The 17,362-nt window shown below is 36.6% G+C and overlaps 1 protein-coding gene across 10 annotated transcripts in view; it reads right to left on the reverse strand.

Moving 5' to 3' along the window:
* The window catches only part of CCNY (cyclin Y), a 306,063-nt gene that overhangs the window by 81,678 nt on the left and 207,023 nt on the right, over positions 1 to 17,362 (reverse strand). For 9 of the 10 annotated variants that reach the window (XR_008912391.1, XM_007504712.3, XM_001365891.4 and 6 more), the window contains one exon: positions 3,945 to 4,019. Coding sequence is in view for 9 of the 10 variants with exons in the window: in XM_007504712.3 (XP_007504774.1) it covers positions 3,945 to 4,019 (75 nt within the window). In the remaining variant the exon portion in view is untranslated. Of the gene's footprint in view, positions 1 to 3,944; positions 4,020 to 6,427; positions 6,583 to 17,362 lie in introns of those variants that run through there. The other variant, XM_056800009.1, reaches the window with a different exon arrangement.

A 17,362-nucleotide genomic window follows, 5' to 3' on the forward strand; every position in this document is an offset into this window, starting at 1 on the left:
CTCACTGGACTGGGGGCTCCTTGAGAGCAGGAGCTGTCTTTTGCCTTTCTTTGAACACTCAATTCTTAGCACAATGTCTGGCACAGAGAAGCACTTAAGAAATGATAGTTTACTGTCTGGTATAACCCATTTGAGATCAATGGCAGACCTTAGAAGAAAATGAAGTGCTTAGTTCCAGTAAAGAAGTACTGGGTGCAGAATCAGTAAATGTGTGTGTGTGTGTGTGTGTGTGATGACGTCTGCCTCCAAACCACTCAAGACAAACCAAAAGTTAACTTCTAAAGTATATATCTACTATAAATTATTAATGGGTACCATTGAGATGCAAGGAAGTTAAAGAACATGAGGTTCAAAAGAAAGGAAAACTGAAGAGAATTGAATAACCTGAAGGTACAAATTCTAGTAAAAAAAAAAAAAAGAATAACCCAAGAGACAAAGACCAAAGCATAGAGAAACCAAGGAACACAGAAATGTAGAGAAGAGGACAAAAAGATCAAGAGAATGTGCAGATAGTAGTACCTGTACAAGTTATCTTGAAATGAAAACTTACTCAAATGAAAATTGATCAATAGCTTTCAACCTTTTCTCCTCTTTTAAGACCCCTATTGCCCTCTCTTTCCCTCCCCCAATTTATGGCTCAGTGTCTATGTAATCTGGTCAATGTAAAAAAAAATTGGATAAGGGATATCCATGTATAGGCACCACAGTAGCTCCTCCTGGGCTAGTTGTGTCCACATCATGAACTTGGGCATTCTCAAGGATAAAATATGATCTCCATTATTCTAACACTTGAGGTGAGGAAGTTGGAAGAAACTTCTATCTTTCTCTGGCATAGACACAAAAAAGAATAGGAAGGGTCATATGTATCCAATGATATGTTGGACAGCTCCTATGGGCTCATAAGAACTAATTCTTAAATTTTCAACATGATCATCTATACCTTGGAGAAAGGAAAATACTATGAAATAGGAATTTGTATATTAACATATTAAATTATATATAAATTATATCTATAAAATATGTATATTAGTATATTATTTTGTTGATTACCTGGGCTTAATAAAGTAAAGTAACCCCCATTACCTAGCTTTTACTACTCTCCTGCTTTAGAACCAATATATAATATTGATTCTAAGGCAAAAGGTATGGGCTTTTTTAAAGCAATAAAGTATTAATAATGCAGAATAAATCTAAATGTATCATGCAAACAGTTTTTCCCTGATAGATGGCTCTTAACATTTTTTTAAAAAATCATTACTTTTTAACTTAAAGTAAATACTATGTATCAGTTTCCTAGGCAAAAGAGAAATTAAGGCCAGATACTTGGGGTTATGTCTGAGGCCATATTTGAAGCCAGGACCTCTTATCTTCAGACCTGGTTCTCTATCCGCTAAGCCACCTAGCTGCCCCTTGGTTGTTAAGATTTGCCAGCATACCCCTATTTGTTTCCCAGAGCAAAAGTCAAACACAATGAAGTTAGGCAAACTTTGCCACTATTTTCCATATGTGGATTCATAAAATTTATAGAAATTTCTTTTTAACTTTCATATTTTTCACTGGCTCAAATTTCCCAGCCATTCTTTCTCTCCCCTAGCCATCCCAAATCTCCCAACAACTCCAGTTTCACTACAAGAGGATAAAAGCATCCTACTCCATCATACAGATACAAAGTTCCTTCACAAGGAGAATTTCCCCTGAAAACTAAACAACAAATTGGACAAAAAGAACAGGCAGAATGTGTTCCATTTTCTTTGGGGTCAAGATGATTTCTATTAAAATCTCAGCACATTCTTAATTGTCACAAATAAAATGAACCAAATAATGCTCAAAGTCCTCCTTTCATGGCCTCTTTAGGGTAAGGAGATGAATGAATGAATGAATGAATGAATGAATGAATGAATGAATGAGGAAAAAGTATCTTCTAAGAAGTGCTCACTCCACACCAATCACGCATAATCCTGAGAACAGCCTGCAGAAATACAAAAGCAAAGACAGTCTTTCCCCTCAAGGAGCCTGCATTCTAATAGAGACAACAATATAAAGAGGCCAGGAAGTGAAATATCAGAGGAATGGGGAGTAGAGACATAGAGCAAAACACTGACAAACCTCTTCCGAGGGCAATGAGAAAGTTCATTTTATTGCAGAGGGAGAAAGACTGAGGGAGAGGGCAACGTGCCATACCTAGGGAAGTACAGCCAGGGAATGAATGAAGTGAAACATGGTATGAGCCAGCCTTGGATGTACTGCACCACTGAGGTAGTACCAGTCACCAGGCACTCCCCAGAGCAGGAGCTCCAGTCATAAGTGTTAAGTTCTCTAGTGCTTAGTAGACTCTGGAGCAAATCTTGGATTCTAGACATCTAATACTAGTGGAGCAAAAAGTTCTGAACATTTCTATCAAGTTTGGGCTAGCAACAGATTGTGTATTTTATCTGAGAACTAGCCTGGATAAGGTCATATAGAAGCACCAGACAACAGCTGATCACAAGGCATGTGTTTTCAGCCATGTCATCTCATGAAGGCTACAAGTTGAGGTCTACACAAAAGGTGTCACAATCCTTGCTAGAAGGATTAGCCTCACCAAATTAATCATGAATCCTTAAAGTATGGAAATTAAACCATGTCAAAACCAAATCCAGAGATTGATCTGGCTGGGTAAAGGTCATGAACAATAAATTAACATAATAATAGTAATAAATTAACATCATACAACAAAAATAATATAATAATAAAATAACATAATCATCACCCTACCAATTATTGAGAAAAATAACCCACTCTTACAAATGGCTTTAATCGTTTAGATTAAAGACCAAATCCACAATACATTTAGGCTTTTTCTAAATCAAAGATGGTGGAATCTCAGGAGTCTCTTGGGGATTCATGTGTTTCAGGTCATAAAATGACTCCCTAACAAATATCCCCACCATAAGTGTGCTGTTATCTGACCAAATTTTAATAAACTCATTCCTATAATATTTTATTATGTTTCTCTTCCTATATAGCTTCGGGCAGTAGGATGTGAAGAGTGAGAAGTCTAGAAAGGAGCAAGGACTAATGAGTTAGGATGAGCAAGATGGCTATTATGGTGGACTGTCTTAGGGGCTGGGCAGGTAGATAGCACAGTGGATAAAGCTGGAGGGCTTGACCTCAAGCCTCTTGGAGTCAAAAAGGTTTGAGTTCAAATCTGACTTTAGAGATTTATCAGCTATGTGACCCTGGGCAAGTCACTTAACCTCTGACTATATAAGGATAAAAATACAAGGATAATAACAGCATCTACCTCTCCCAGGATTGTTGTAAAGCACAAACAAGACAATATTTATAAAGTGTTTTTCAACCCTTAAAGTGCTTTATAAATGCTAATAATAATCATTTTATTTTAATTATTATCATTATTATGATGCAACAAGACAATGACTATTCCTACAGTTGAATAGTATAAACTAAAGAACAGTTGAGGATACATTTATGTGTCAAACTAAAGAACAATAGAGGATACATTTAAGTGTTTGGCATTCTCTTTCATTTCAAAGGGAGTCTGCATAATTTTCTCTTTAGACCTAAGCAGACTAGCATATTTCTTAAGGGAAGGAAGTTACTACCTCCCCCCCCCCACAAAAAAAAAAAAAACCAACTTCTGAGAGACATCAGAAGAATGTGGATTAGAACATACCTCTCTACAATTCTGGAAGCACTGGAAGGATTGGGATACTTCTGCCAAGTGGGAGAAGCTAAGGTTAAAATTTCTTTAAAGTACCCCTTCTTCCCCTTCCCCAGATAGAGGCAAACATCAAAGAAACACCATTCAGGACAATAAAGACTCTGGAAGTTACTATCTGACCTTGCAAATCAAAACAAAACAGGCAAAAATTGAATAAAGGCCAACTACTCACAATGCCATTTAAAAGAGGAAAGAGAAAGAGACATAAATAATGACCTACCGTCAGTCTGAGATTTGCTGAGGAATATTGTGCTGGCCCGAGGGTGATCTGAAGGGTTGAATTCCATGTTCAAATCTTGAAAGAAACAAAATGAGAGAAAGAGAAAACATATGAACAACACTGCAGAATCGAGAATTAATATTATAGTAATTATCAGACTTCATAATGACTGTTCATATCGTTTTATATTTTTTAAAAATCTGTTTTCATGATAGTACTCTCTTTGGGTTCTCCTTAGGAGTCCTTAGAGGAGGAAGAGGAATGTGAAAAATACATACGCGCGTGCACATACACACACACACAGAAGAAAGACACAGCATCTGTTCACCATCAATTTGCATCTCATTGGAAAATGTCTCCCTTCTACACCAGGAACTCACTAAATCATAGTAACATGCAAAGGCCACCATACTGGGTAGCAGTCTTTGGAGAGATAAGCATAAGTCCTTCGTTGGTTATGTCAAAAGCATAAGAACTGGAGGACCTGGGTTGGAATGCCATCTCTGCAACTGACTGTCTTTGTGACCTTGAGCAAGTCATTAAATCTTCTTAAGTTTCAATTCCCTCACTTATAAAATAAGAGTTGAAATAGGTGATCAATGAAGTGCCTTCCTGGTCCAAATGTATGTTATCATGAACATCCAGGGTACTTAGAAACAAGTCTAACCAGTATCTCCAAATTATATTTTGCCAGAAACTATTCTTCATCCAAAAGTTATAACTCTGTCTAAGAATTTGCTGTAGAAGTATAGAAAAGCAATCTTTTTGTCTTCTTTGACAGTATAACAAACATCTTAGAATACACTCACTGGAAGGTTATTTTTTCCTCATTAATTTAAAAAGCAATTAAGATTATTTGGGGAAAAGCATCCCAAAAGGGGAAGAGGTCAATAGAGATATGATTGGGGAAAAGAAAGAAGCAAGAGAAAAATGTTTCAAGTAAACCAATTATGTTTCAAGTTAGTTTGGAACATCAAAGCAAAAGCCATACTGTGTACAGTTATATAAATTAGTTTAGGGGGCAATTGGGTAGCTCAGCGGATTGAGAGCCAGGCCTAGAGATGGGAGGTCAAGGGTTCAAATCTGGCCTCAGACACTTCCCTGCTGTGTGACCCTGGACAATTCACTTAACCCCCATTGGCTAAAATAACAATAATAATAAAATGAAAAATTTTTAAAAATGAATTAGTTTACAACCTAATCCAAATTCAACCATTGCTGTTACAAGAATGAACAACGGAGAACAGTGTTGAAGAAGCAAAAGGAGATGAAATCACCAAGAAAAGAGTGAATTGATGGGGTCAACAGCTTCAAAGAGGCCAAAGAGAACAGAGAAATCTGGTAACTGGTGACTGTGCTGGGAACAGTTTCAACGTGGTGAGTGGGGAAGCAGGGAGGCCAGAATCCAGATTGCAGTGGACCTATGTTTCTCTGGTGCCAATCTCTGTGTCTGACACATAGCAAGTACTTGATAAATGTTTGGTTAATTCACTGATGAGGAGGCAGTTTTACAAAATATGGTCATCAGTAAACAAGATGAGACTTTTCTTGTTCCAGAGAAGAAAAGAAGTCACCACTACTAATACTTTGTAAACAGAGGTTCTGCTTCTAAGCCCAAGGAAGGCACTATCATTATTTCCAAGGAATAAGTTCTAGATATCCCTTTGAATACTAAGCAGAGAAGCTGGAAACCTCTGAAGTGTGGAAGTCTACTTAATTGACCTGAATTTGCTACCTTTCTCCTAGTACTTTGCTCATCTCCTTTCCCTGGGGAGAAAAAAATGTTTGTATACCTTCAGTCCTTCAGAATTCTTTCTAAAGTAAGTCACAGGTTGGGAGACTTAGAGAAGAACTCCTATATGTATTCTCCCTAGATATCTAGGTAGAAAACTCAACTTCAGAAAAGACAGAGCACAACAAAAAGCTGAGGAGAATCTACCTACCACATGCCTTTCAAAGGAGGCATCACATCATCTTATTACAAAAAAGCAGAAGATGTTAATCATTAAGCCCCATGTTGAAAAGGGGGACTATAAAATGAAAATAGGACTGGACTGGGAGTCAGGAGCCCTGGATTTCCAGAATCAGCCATTTCATTACTGAAGGAGACCTCTGAAGTGTTATGAGCCAAGTTAAATATATAGTGAGTCTGTCTCTCCCCAACAGCAGCAGCTCTCCTCAGAATTCCAGAACTCTGCCCTTTGCTGTCAAACGGCAAACTCACTGTATATTTAACTTTACTCATAATAGAAGCCATGAAAAGTCTGAAAAAGCATTCCTTTTACTCCTTCTCTGACACATGGATGTTCAGATTTCATTTGAAGACCAGCTCCTGAGGATGCAAATTCTCTTTCTGGATTTCTTTAATTATTGGGAAGTCATTCCCAATATCACACTTGTATCCCATTGCAGTTACTACCCATTGTTTCTAACTGCCCATTGGGTCCCAAAAGAACTATTAATTCATCTTCCTAGGCACAGACCTTCAAATAATTAAAGACAGGTAGTATGGCACCTCCCTCTTGCCACAAATCTTCTATTCTCCAGGCCAAATATATCTCCATTTTCTTTCCCTTATCTTCAGAGCCCCTTCAGCGTATCATATGTCTTCTGAATGTGTTCCAATATGGTGCCCAGAACTGAGCCTAAGATTCCAGACCTGGTCAGACCAAGGCAGAACACAACAGGATTATCACTTTTATATCCCTGGGCTTTATGTCTCCACTGACTTTTCACATAACCTCTCTGAATCTCAATTCCAACATCTGTAAAAATCATCCAGTAAATATTTATTAAGTGCTTACTCTGCAGGAGTATGTTGGCAAGTGCTTAACAACTGATTTTTTTTCAAATGTCCACATGCACATTTAAAAATATAATCCACAATATTAACACTTTCTCCATGTTTTCTGAAGTCTAGACAACCAACAAAACAATCAATCAAGTCCTGCTTTGTGCAGCATTTGCTGCTTCCTGAGGTACAAATGCTCACACTGAATACTGAACAAACTAGCTCCAGCACACTACTGCTTCTATGTATAGACTACTGGGAGACATACAAAGATAAATGGGGAGTTACACGACCACTACTGTTCCCTTTACACATTCAAATTTCATGATTCTAAGAACATTCCTCTCTATATACATTTCAGGATTTTCCCCCAGTATGTTCCTGAGAAACTAGGGATCCAATTTTAACTGAAATAAGCCATAAAAGACTCAACAAAAAAAGCCAATAGCCAGGCAAACACCTGTAGGAATGGCTTCTAAAAGACTTAGAACTGGGGGCTGCACAGTGGATAGAGTGGCTGGACTGGAGTTGGGAGGACCTAGACTTAATGTGGCCTCAGACATTTCCTCACTATGTGTTCCTGAGCAAGTCACTTAATCCAAATTACTTATCCTCTACTGCTCTGCCTTGGAACTGACATTTAGTATTGATTCTTTTTTTTTTTTTAAACCCTTACCTTCCATCTTAGAATAAGTACTGTGTATTGGTTCCAAGGCAGAAGAGCAGTAAGGGCTAGGCAATGGGGGTCAAGTGACTTGCTAGAAAGTGTTTGAGGCCATATGTGAACCCAGGACCCCCATCTCTAGGCCTGGCTTTCTATCAACTGAGCCACTTAACTGCCCTCCTTAGTAAAGATTCTAAGACAGAAAACAAGAAAGATTTAGATTGGTCAGTAACACAAGTAAAAGGGTAAGGAAGAAACATTAACTTCAAATCTCAGATCCTGAAAAGGATCTGAATGGCTTTTATTTATTTTTTTTGACTGAAATTTTTATTAATTAATTGATTTAGAATATTTTTCTATGGTTATATGATTCATGTCCTTTCCCTCCTCTCCTTCCCCCTTTCCCCTCCTACCATAGCCAACAAGTAATTCCACTGGGTTTTTACATATGTCACTGAATGGCTTTTAAACAATCACTTCTCCTTCCTTATGGAGATCTTGCTGTTTTTCCCTCACCTCCTTTCCCAGGCTATGTCCTGAACTGCTCTCCCTAGGAATCAATTTTCCTTTTATTCTGGGTGTATGTTTTCCCTGGTATATAAACTCCCTCCATGAAAGTGGAAGAAAAACTCCCCCATAATTGAGAAGGGCTCTTATAGGTTAAATGGCTTGCTTGTGATCTGACTAGATGTCAGAGGCACAACCTGAACACAGGCTGATTCTCACGCCAGTCATTTATACACTATTCCAAGGTTACCTCTAATCTCCTATGGATAACAGCTCTCATCATAAAAGGGAAAGCAGAGACCTGAATGAGTTAAATGTCAGGAATAATGGAGACTTCATTAACTGGATGTGTGTGACTGGATGGTTGGACTCTGGCAGGATTCAATGGGCACCCCTAGGGATTTTCTCCATGGTCAAATGACCCTTTCATGTCTAGTCCAGCAATGTCTGATTTTACAAATAGCATTTTGTACTCAAGCCCAGTAGGGAGAATGGGATGAAGTCAGCCAGTGCATTCTCTTATACACAGGTTTCTGTAGAAATCATCTTCCTGTCACACACATATTGTGCCCTGGCTGGTAATGTCAGGAGATCCCTGTAGACATGGACTTTGGCTGAGGGAAGAAAATATAACAGGAAGTTGGGACAAAGAACGAGGGAGCAAGAGAAGTAGATGCTATTGGTGGAGGAAATGATATTTAGTAGGAAATGGCTTCATAAAAATATATGAAGTGGAGCTCCAAAGGCTTTCATTTTACAGATGGTGAAAGGTGAATCTAGCAAACAGTGGTCAAGATTTCTGTACTGTTTGATCACTATTTCACTTTCTAATCAGAAGCATACACAAGCCCTATAACATGCTGTATTTGCATTAAAATGAAAAAAAAAATAGAAATCCCCATCACATCTCTTCAATTTAAAAGATTCATGGAATATTCCATTTGGGAGGTCCTTAAAGATCATCTGATCTAATCTACTCATAAAAGATGAGAAAATTAAGTCAGTTGCCACAGGTTGAAAAATAGGTGATTTAGTGGCAAAACTGGAATTGAAACTCAGGTCTTTTTCCAGGACACCTCCCTCCCTCCCACTATGATCTACATTCTCAGAGCTTCAAGCAAACCAGATATATTAAGATAGACTCAAACAGCAAGAAATGCAAAAGGCAAGTGAGAACAGAACTGGTGCACTTCCCCAAAATTTAGGTTTATGTTATAAAGAATTCTCAAAATCTAGGTTTATGTGATAAAGAATCTTTTTCAAAATCTAGATTTATGTTATAAAGTATCCTTTTCAAAACCTAGGTTTATGTAATAAAGACTCCTCAAAATCTAGGCTTACATAATAAAGATTCCTCATTAATCTATTAATCCTAGATTAATGTAATAAAGAATCCTACTCAAAGTTGAGGCTTATGTAATAAAGAATTCTTCTCAAAATCTAGATTTATGTAATAAAGAATCCTTTTCAAAATCTAGGTTTGTGTAATACACTACTTCTCAAAATCTAGGCTTACATAATACAGAATCCTCAAAATCTAGGTTAATGTGATAAAGAATCCTCAAAATCGAGGCTTATGTAATAAAGAATTCTTCTCAAAATCTAGATTTATGTAATACAGAATCTTTCTCAAAATCTAGGTTTGTGTAATGAAGAATCTGTCTCAAGTTCTGCTAGAAATGTTAACTTTCATATCCAAGAGTAGATAAGCATATGCTTGAACACAAATTCAAGAAATCTATAGGCCAGGAAACAATGGAATGTGGTGCTTCAAGGAAAACTGAGATCATCAACTAATTTCCACTGGAAAACATCCTTAAATGTTTATAATATGCAGGAGAGAATAGCATTTTCAGGAGGTTCCTGTAGATTACACAGAAAAACAACATCCAAGAATAGACTGTTTGATTTTTTCTTTGATCACAACACAAGAAGATAGAAAGTTTAAAATGTGTAATGAAAGTCTAGTAATTATAGGAAGCTACATGAAAGTAGTTGATCAAGAAGAATTGAGTTTAAATTGCATTCTGACATTTAGTAACACTGTTCCTTCCTAAGGCATATATACATAGATAAACAAAATAAAACTCTATCCTAACAGTATGTCTACAGGTCACCTTGAATAGTATATCATTCGATAGAAAAGTTTTCCATTTATCATGAACGGCAAGGAAGGATAGTCACAGAATCCACAGTTCTCTACCTGATTTAACTATGAGAAATGGATACAAACTAAATTGTTGACATTCAATGAAAACAAAAAGCCCAGAAAGCCAGCTGTTTCCTTTATTCAAATCTCCTCTAACAGAACAGCCTCTGATCTTGTAGAGAAATCAAATGATGATAACATAAAAACATTTGCTAAGAAGGCTACCCTTTCCAGGGAATGTGAAATGAGCATGTAGGGAAGAAAGTAAGGTTGAACTTGTAAGGTTGTGCTTGAACTAAGCACAGACTGAGTCTCTATTTTCTTTTTTTTTTGTAATAATATTTTATATTTAATAATTTAATAACATTTTCTTTTATTCCCAATTACATCTAAAAATAATTTTTACAATTCAGTTTTTTTGGTTTAGTTTCATTTGGCTTTTGAGTTCCTTTCCTGGCCCCTCTTCTTGAGATGGTAAGCGATCTGATCTAGATTTTACATGTGCAATTATGTAAAATATTTTTGCACATTGTGTCTTTATTTTCTGATGCTAATACTATTTGAGAATGAAAATTACATATATTGAATCACAGATTAATATCTCTATACTAAGCCAAATTCAGCAATTAAGGATAAACCACAGCAATCTTTTCCAATGCTTCCTCTTTCAAACAGATATAAGAATCAATAGATTTTAAATAAAGTTATTAGTCAGTACAACCTCAGTGAAGCCAAAACAGCAACAACAAAAATTAGAAGAAATTCAGTTTCATGAAAATGAACTTAAAGGCAAAGTCATATATGTATGTATCTGTGTGTATACATACATAACATACACATGTGTACATGCACACCTATAGAATATACACATATATTTTAGCTATAGTGAAGAACATTGGACTTATAGTCAGGAGACCTATTTAAGTGCTTAATAAATGCTTTGAAAACATGTATTCATTCAACAAACAATGAAGTCATTTAAGAGCAGATCATGTTTTTTTTTGACACAATAAGAAAAGAATAGCCCTTGCCCTCAACAAGCTTACAGTCTACCTTAAAGTACTATATAAAGATGTAAGCCATTATGGTTATAGTTTAGCTTTGGGAATATATCATCATCATGCTGGATTTTGAGTCAGAAAGACTGCATTTAAATTCCAGATCTACCACTTACTTCTGAGTGACATTGGACAAACCATTCTGGACTCGGTTTTCTCATCTCTGAGAGTAGGAATTGAATCAAATGAACTCTAAGGTATCTTCCATCTCTGAAAATATGAAATGATGATGATGATATACATTTATCCAGGACTGTACAGATTTCACAGCCCCTAATAATTCACAGAAATATCTCCTATTAGCCTCATTAACCCTGAGAAGCAAGTGCCATTGAAGAGGAAACTGAGGTAGACAAAGGTTATGTGACTTGCCCCCATCCCTTTAGTGTCAGAGTCAAACTCAGGTTTTCCTGACTTCAGATCCAGCACTCTTTTCACCATGCTCCTTAGCTGCCTTTACCTTCATTCATGCTCATAATATTTCAAAAAAACATACTTTCATTAGTACATCTGCTTTGATACAAGTGGCAATGCCTCCATGTCTAAGTGAATAGTTTAATTATGCTGTGGAAATCCAACATCCCTTATTTTACAGAGAAAGTAACTGAGGTCCCTAAAGGAAAGGATTATTGAAGGAAGGTCCTACAGCGCTCTTTTTTCATTCACCAAAGTGAACATGGAGACAGTAAAGGTTAATGTTAAAGATTCATTATTCAGTTCTCTTTCCCTAGGAAATGCAATCAACAGAAAACTGGCATAGCCTACAATTTACAGTAAAATAACATTCTCTTTTTCAATCAGAGTTTCACAGCTCCTCTGAAGTTTCTCAAGGTTTTTAAAGTTACTCAAGACAGGAAAACGGTATCCTTTGAGGCTGCTGCTGTTACTGCTATCCTACTACCACTATTACCACTGCTGCTACTACTACTATTATTACTACCACTACCACTACTAATTTATAGAGAAAATGGAAACTTTAAAATGTATAATGAAAGTCTAGTAATTAGGAGAAACTACATGATAGATGATCAAAAAGAATGGATTTAAACCACGTTCTGACACTTCAGTAACACGGTGCCTTACCTAATTCAAATTAATTCTGTGATCAGTAATGGTTGAGGGAGGTCCCACATCAAGAGTCTCCTTCTTCAAAAAATAATGAAGCCTTCATGCATTTTCATTGAGAGGAGAGCAGTTGATTGATATCTTTAATATTTAAGCCATGTAGTTTTAAATCACTATTCCTATACTTTATGGGAATTACAGTCATTCCTTAAGAAAAAAGTAACACTAAATTATCTCATAGGACCTTTCTACTCTAAATCCTATGACCTTAATTTTTAAAATAGTTCTTTCTTTCTTTCTTTCTTTTTTTTAAACTAATGTAATGGCTGGATAGCATTCAATATCAGGTAATAAAGAAAAGGAATGGCCCCACTACTTATAGTTTGCATTTAAATAAGGCAAAGGAATAGACTGAACACCATTCACACCAAGAACAGAGACCTTCATTCAACCTGAAAATTAAACCACAAATTGCACACTTTACTACCTAATGCAAGGAAAAGCATTACGTTGTTCTAAGCTTTCCAAATTGCCCTTTTGTAACTGACCCATGCGATTGCCTATCTCACTTCTTATGCCACAACCAACTGAATTTCAGTGCTATAAGAATTTGAAAATGTTAATAATGCCCAAGAGAATCAGAAGTGGCTAGACAGTTTCATTGATCAGGTGGAGGGCTAAGAAAGTTCAAATGGAATAGATGGAAAGTACAGAAAAAGCATAAGCAGTGACATGAGTATCAGTACAGAGAGTAGGGAAAAGAGGGAATGATCCACATAAGGGAAAGGTTCAATGCCATCCTCCTGAACCTTGGAGTGAGATTCGATACCTGTACAAATGTGAAGAATAGAATGAGCAAAGAAAGTTCCCTCCACTCAATGGATTTATCAATCTAGAAGAGAGATAGCTTCTTCACCACCATCTCTTCCTCCTTTTCTTTATCTCTGTCACTCCAAGATCACAGGTCTAGAGCTGGGAGAAAACCCAAGGGCCAATCATCTAATTCTCTTACTTTATGTATGAAGAAATTAAATCCATAGGAAGATAAATGACTCCCTCAAGGTTACTCAGTTGGTATTATCATAGTTCTTTCCATCATACAATAATAACTAAAATATAAGACAGAATTGGATGAGAATAGTATGAATAAAATGACAAGACAGAAGAGGGAGAGTACTCTCAGTTAACATGAATAGGGTAAATTTCCTGAAGGAGGTAGGATTTAGGGAAAGGACATTCTGGAATAGGGGACAAGATAAGCAAAGTGACAAAGGGTAGGAAATTATTCTGTGGTTGAAGCACAAAGTAGAGAAGAGAAGAAGATGAGCTAAAAGCCTAAATGAATGGCAAGGAATGCTATTCTTAGGAGTTTGGACTTTAGTTATTTGACCATGACAGCTGGGTTTAAAGATTTAAAAAAACAAAACAAAAGTTGAGTTTCCCACCAAAGGAGCTGGCAATCTAGTAAAGGAAGTTAAGCATGGATAAGTGTTTGTAATACCAGGCAGAATACAGTTAACAAGATAGAAGGATAAACAAAATGGTAGGAGAATACTGAGGGCATAGAGATGACTCCTTGCTAGAAGATATTTTGCTTCATGGGAGAGTTTGGCATGTGAATTAGACCAAAACATTAAGGTAGGATTATGACAAATGGAGAAAAGAGAGAAGATCATTTCAACTGAAGAGAACATCACAAGGAAGTAAAGTGGAAAGCCACAGGATAACTTTCAGGACACTGATGTTTGGCTTCCATAGGGGTCATCTACAGCTATAGTCAAACTTCAGTGCTCATGATTCCTGGAAGATCCTGTGGCTTTCCATTTTAATGCCTCAAGATATTGGAAGAGGTGTGGGAGATGTGATTGAAAATGCCATCGCCAGATCTCAGAGGTCCCTGGGTGCCATATCAGTGATATTAAGAAGTAGAAAACAATTGAAGATTTCTGGATAAGGAAGTGAGAGATGATTAGACATCAGAGGCAAGAAGAACACTTAGCAGGCTATTCAAATAACCCAGGTGATGAAGTGATAAAGGGTCTTAAGTACTGAAATGACAGTACAAATTGAAAGGAAGGCACAGAGGTAGGATATACGGAGGAGGAAGAACCAGTAAGACTTGATGACTGAGGAGGCAAGAGTAAAAAGACAAATCAGTCAAAGAAGAAGAGAAGTGGGAGGATAACTCACGCCATGCTCTGTCATGGGGAGAGGGGGAAAAAAGAATGGCATAGCATATAAGATGCTGCTGAGAAATCAAAGAATATGTGTGCAGTCTGAAGAAAAGGCAGTCACTGAGGATGACCTAAGAAAGGAAACATTTTTCAGAAGAAGTGGAAGCAAAATTACAAGAAGCTAAGAACTTAGTAGATCAGAAGGGAAGAAAGAAGTAAAGCATAACCCACTCTCTCAGGAATTTTAGCAAGAAGAGAAAAAGAAAAAGATGGGATGGGATGGCCATTTGGGAAAATAGCAGATTAGAGAGATAGTGGTGATGGGGAGAAATGAAGCATTTGAGGCTGATCCAAAGAGAAGATGGAATATACAAGAGTAAGGTTATAATTTGTGAAACTAGATCCTAACATTTCCAATACTTTCACAAAACCTACAGAAAGTCAAACTTTCTTCATTTCAATCATCTGGGCCAAAGACAAAGAAAAGTCTCATTCTCCAATTTGGCTAATGTGATATTTATCACTTATAATTCCATTTTTTTAAAAACAAGACTTTATCTTCTAACACAAAACTTTACTCATATGGACTCATGAAATTGATAGCCCTTTTTTTATTCTAGCTTTTTATTTTAGTTATTTTACTCAATCTTATTAAATATACTTGAACTATTTTAGATATTAATTTTAAAATCTACATAGCTGATTTCAATTTTCAAAGTTCATAATTTATTTTCTTCCTATATTTTATTGTTTAACAAAGTGAAACCAATATGATTTCCATTTTAAAATAGTTGAGTAATGATCAAAATGAGCACAAAAGACCCAGTGGAAGTCAAGACATTTTGTCTTTTAATATTTAAGTGTAACAAATTGTCATTTGTCAGCTGAAACACATTTTTAAAAAATAGAAAGGTTTTGGTCCACACCTGTGATATCTCACTCATATATTATAGGAGGAATTCCCTTCTACTAAATGTAGATTGGTACCAGTTCTACAACTTCAAGTTTTGAAGTTGTCTGGGGCATTGAAAAATCATATGGTCTACCCAGGATAGCACAGCTAGTATGTGAATCTAGAAATTTCTAGTTCTTAAACTCTGTGGCACTAAACTAAAATGAAGTTATTTGTCAAAAATACAGTTTTATTAATAAAGAGCTGTGAATAGCTGTTTTATATTGAGCTGTTAACCAGTTTTCTGTATAAACTGTGGTAGTTATAGAAATATCTCAAGAATAATAACAAAAAAGAGAGGGTATAAAAATTATGAATTAAGAAGTTCAAGAAGCAGAAAATTTGAAAGATCCAAATTAAAAATATGGTAGGGGTGGGAAGAAATACTTTCTGGCATCTTGGCTTCTCACAGTGGCTCTCACCATTTGGCAATTTCAATGCTCATTACCACTAGACCATTCCACTAGAGGTCAGGCAAGACAAGGAAAAAGGTAGGCCAGCTCCACCGAGACAAATGGCCCCCAAATATCTGAACGAAGATGGCCAAGTTGCAAAAGATTAATCCAAACTTTTATATTCTTTCCCCAGTACTTGAGGCATCTATAATTTTGTCATTGTGGATACTCTCTCAACTGATATAGAACTCAATCACTCTGTGACTTGGGAGATTTTTTTCCCCTAAGAATTATAGTGGCAAAAATATCCATCACAATATGGCCAACAGAGTAGTGAGCATCTCTGAACTTAGCTAAGCTGGTCTTTGAACAAGAGACACATCCCATTATTATCCCTGTATTTGAAGCCTTTCCAGTTTGGTAGGACTTGCCAGAGCTGACATTTCTCTGGCACAGTCTTAAAAACCCAGGAAATTGAGACTTGAGAGGTTAAATGATTTAACCTGTGGCCACAGAGCTGGAAGTATTCGCAGTTGAGGGAAGCACAGCTTCAAATGGATAACTAATATAAAATTGTGGCTATTACTTCATACTCCTACAATTAACAAGTCACTTGACTTGGAAGGGAACTTGGAGATTAGTTAGTCCAAAATCTTAAGTAATGTGAGAAACCCCTTCATGGTACCCAGGATAATTAGTCATCTCATTGCTGTTTGTTCATTTCCAGGAATAAGGGGATCACTCCCCCAACAATTATTCCACATATGAACTGCATTAAATTTTGGAAAAACCTTTATACTGAGCCAAAATCTCTTTGGGATTAATTTTTATCTACTGATCTTAGTCCTAGTTTGGATTTCTGGAACAAAATAAAAACTTCTGTTATTGCGATGGATAGAGTGTTGGGCCTGAAATTAGGAAGACTCATTTTCTTGAGTTCAAATCTGGCTTCCGACACTTATTGGCTGTGTCACCCGGCGCAAGTCACGTTGCCCTTTTTGCTTCAATTTCCTCATCTATAAAATGAGTTGGAGAAGGAAATGTCAAACCACTCTACTATTCTTGCCAAGCAAATCCCAAATGGGAGACAGAGTCAGATCCAACTGAAAAAGAACTAAACAACAATGACAATCTTCCATATGTGAAAATCATTCAAATATTTGAAGACACCTTGGGACTTTACACACTAGAGTCAGTCAATAAGCATTTATTAAGGATCTATTGTTTGCCCAGGTACTGTGCTAAATGCTAAAAATTCATAGAGGCAAAAGACAGTCCCTATCCTCAAGGAGCTTACAATCTAAGGAGAAGGAGGGGAAGACAACAAACATATCTAAGCTATGTGCAGGATATATGTATAAGACAGATATATGTGTATACACACACACACACACACACACACACACACACACACACACACACACAGGCACAGAGGAAGCCATATAGAGGATAAATGGGAAATAATCAACAGAAGGAGGCACTAGAATTAAAAGGGATTAGGCATTCTCCAATTAATAAATGGTCAGAGGTTATGAACAGGCAGTTCTCAGATAGTCATGAGGAAATGTTCTAAATCACTACTGATTAGAGAAATGCAAATCGAAACAATTCTGAGATACTATCTCACACCTATTAGATAAGCTAACATGACCAAAAAGGAAAA

The sequence above is a fragment of the Monodelphis domestica genome, chromosome 5 (genome assembly GCF_027887165.1).
Source record: "Monodelphis domestica isolate mMonDom1 chromosome 5, mMonDom1.pri, whole genome shotgun sequence".
Taxonomy (NCBI): domain Eukaryota; kingdom Metazoa; phylum Chordata; class Mammalia; order Didelphimorphia; family Didelphidae; genus Monodelphis; species Monodelphis domestica.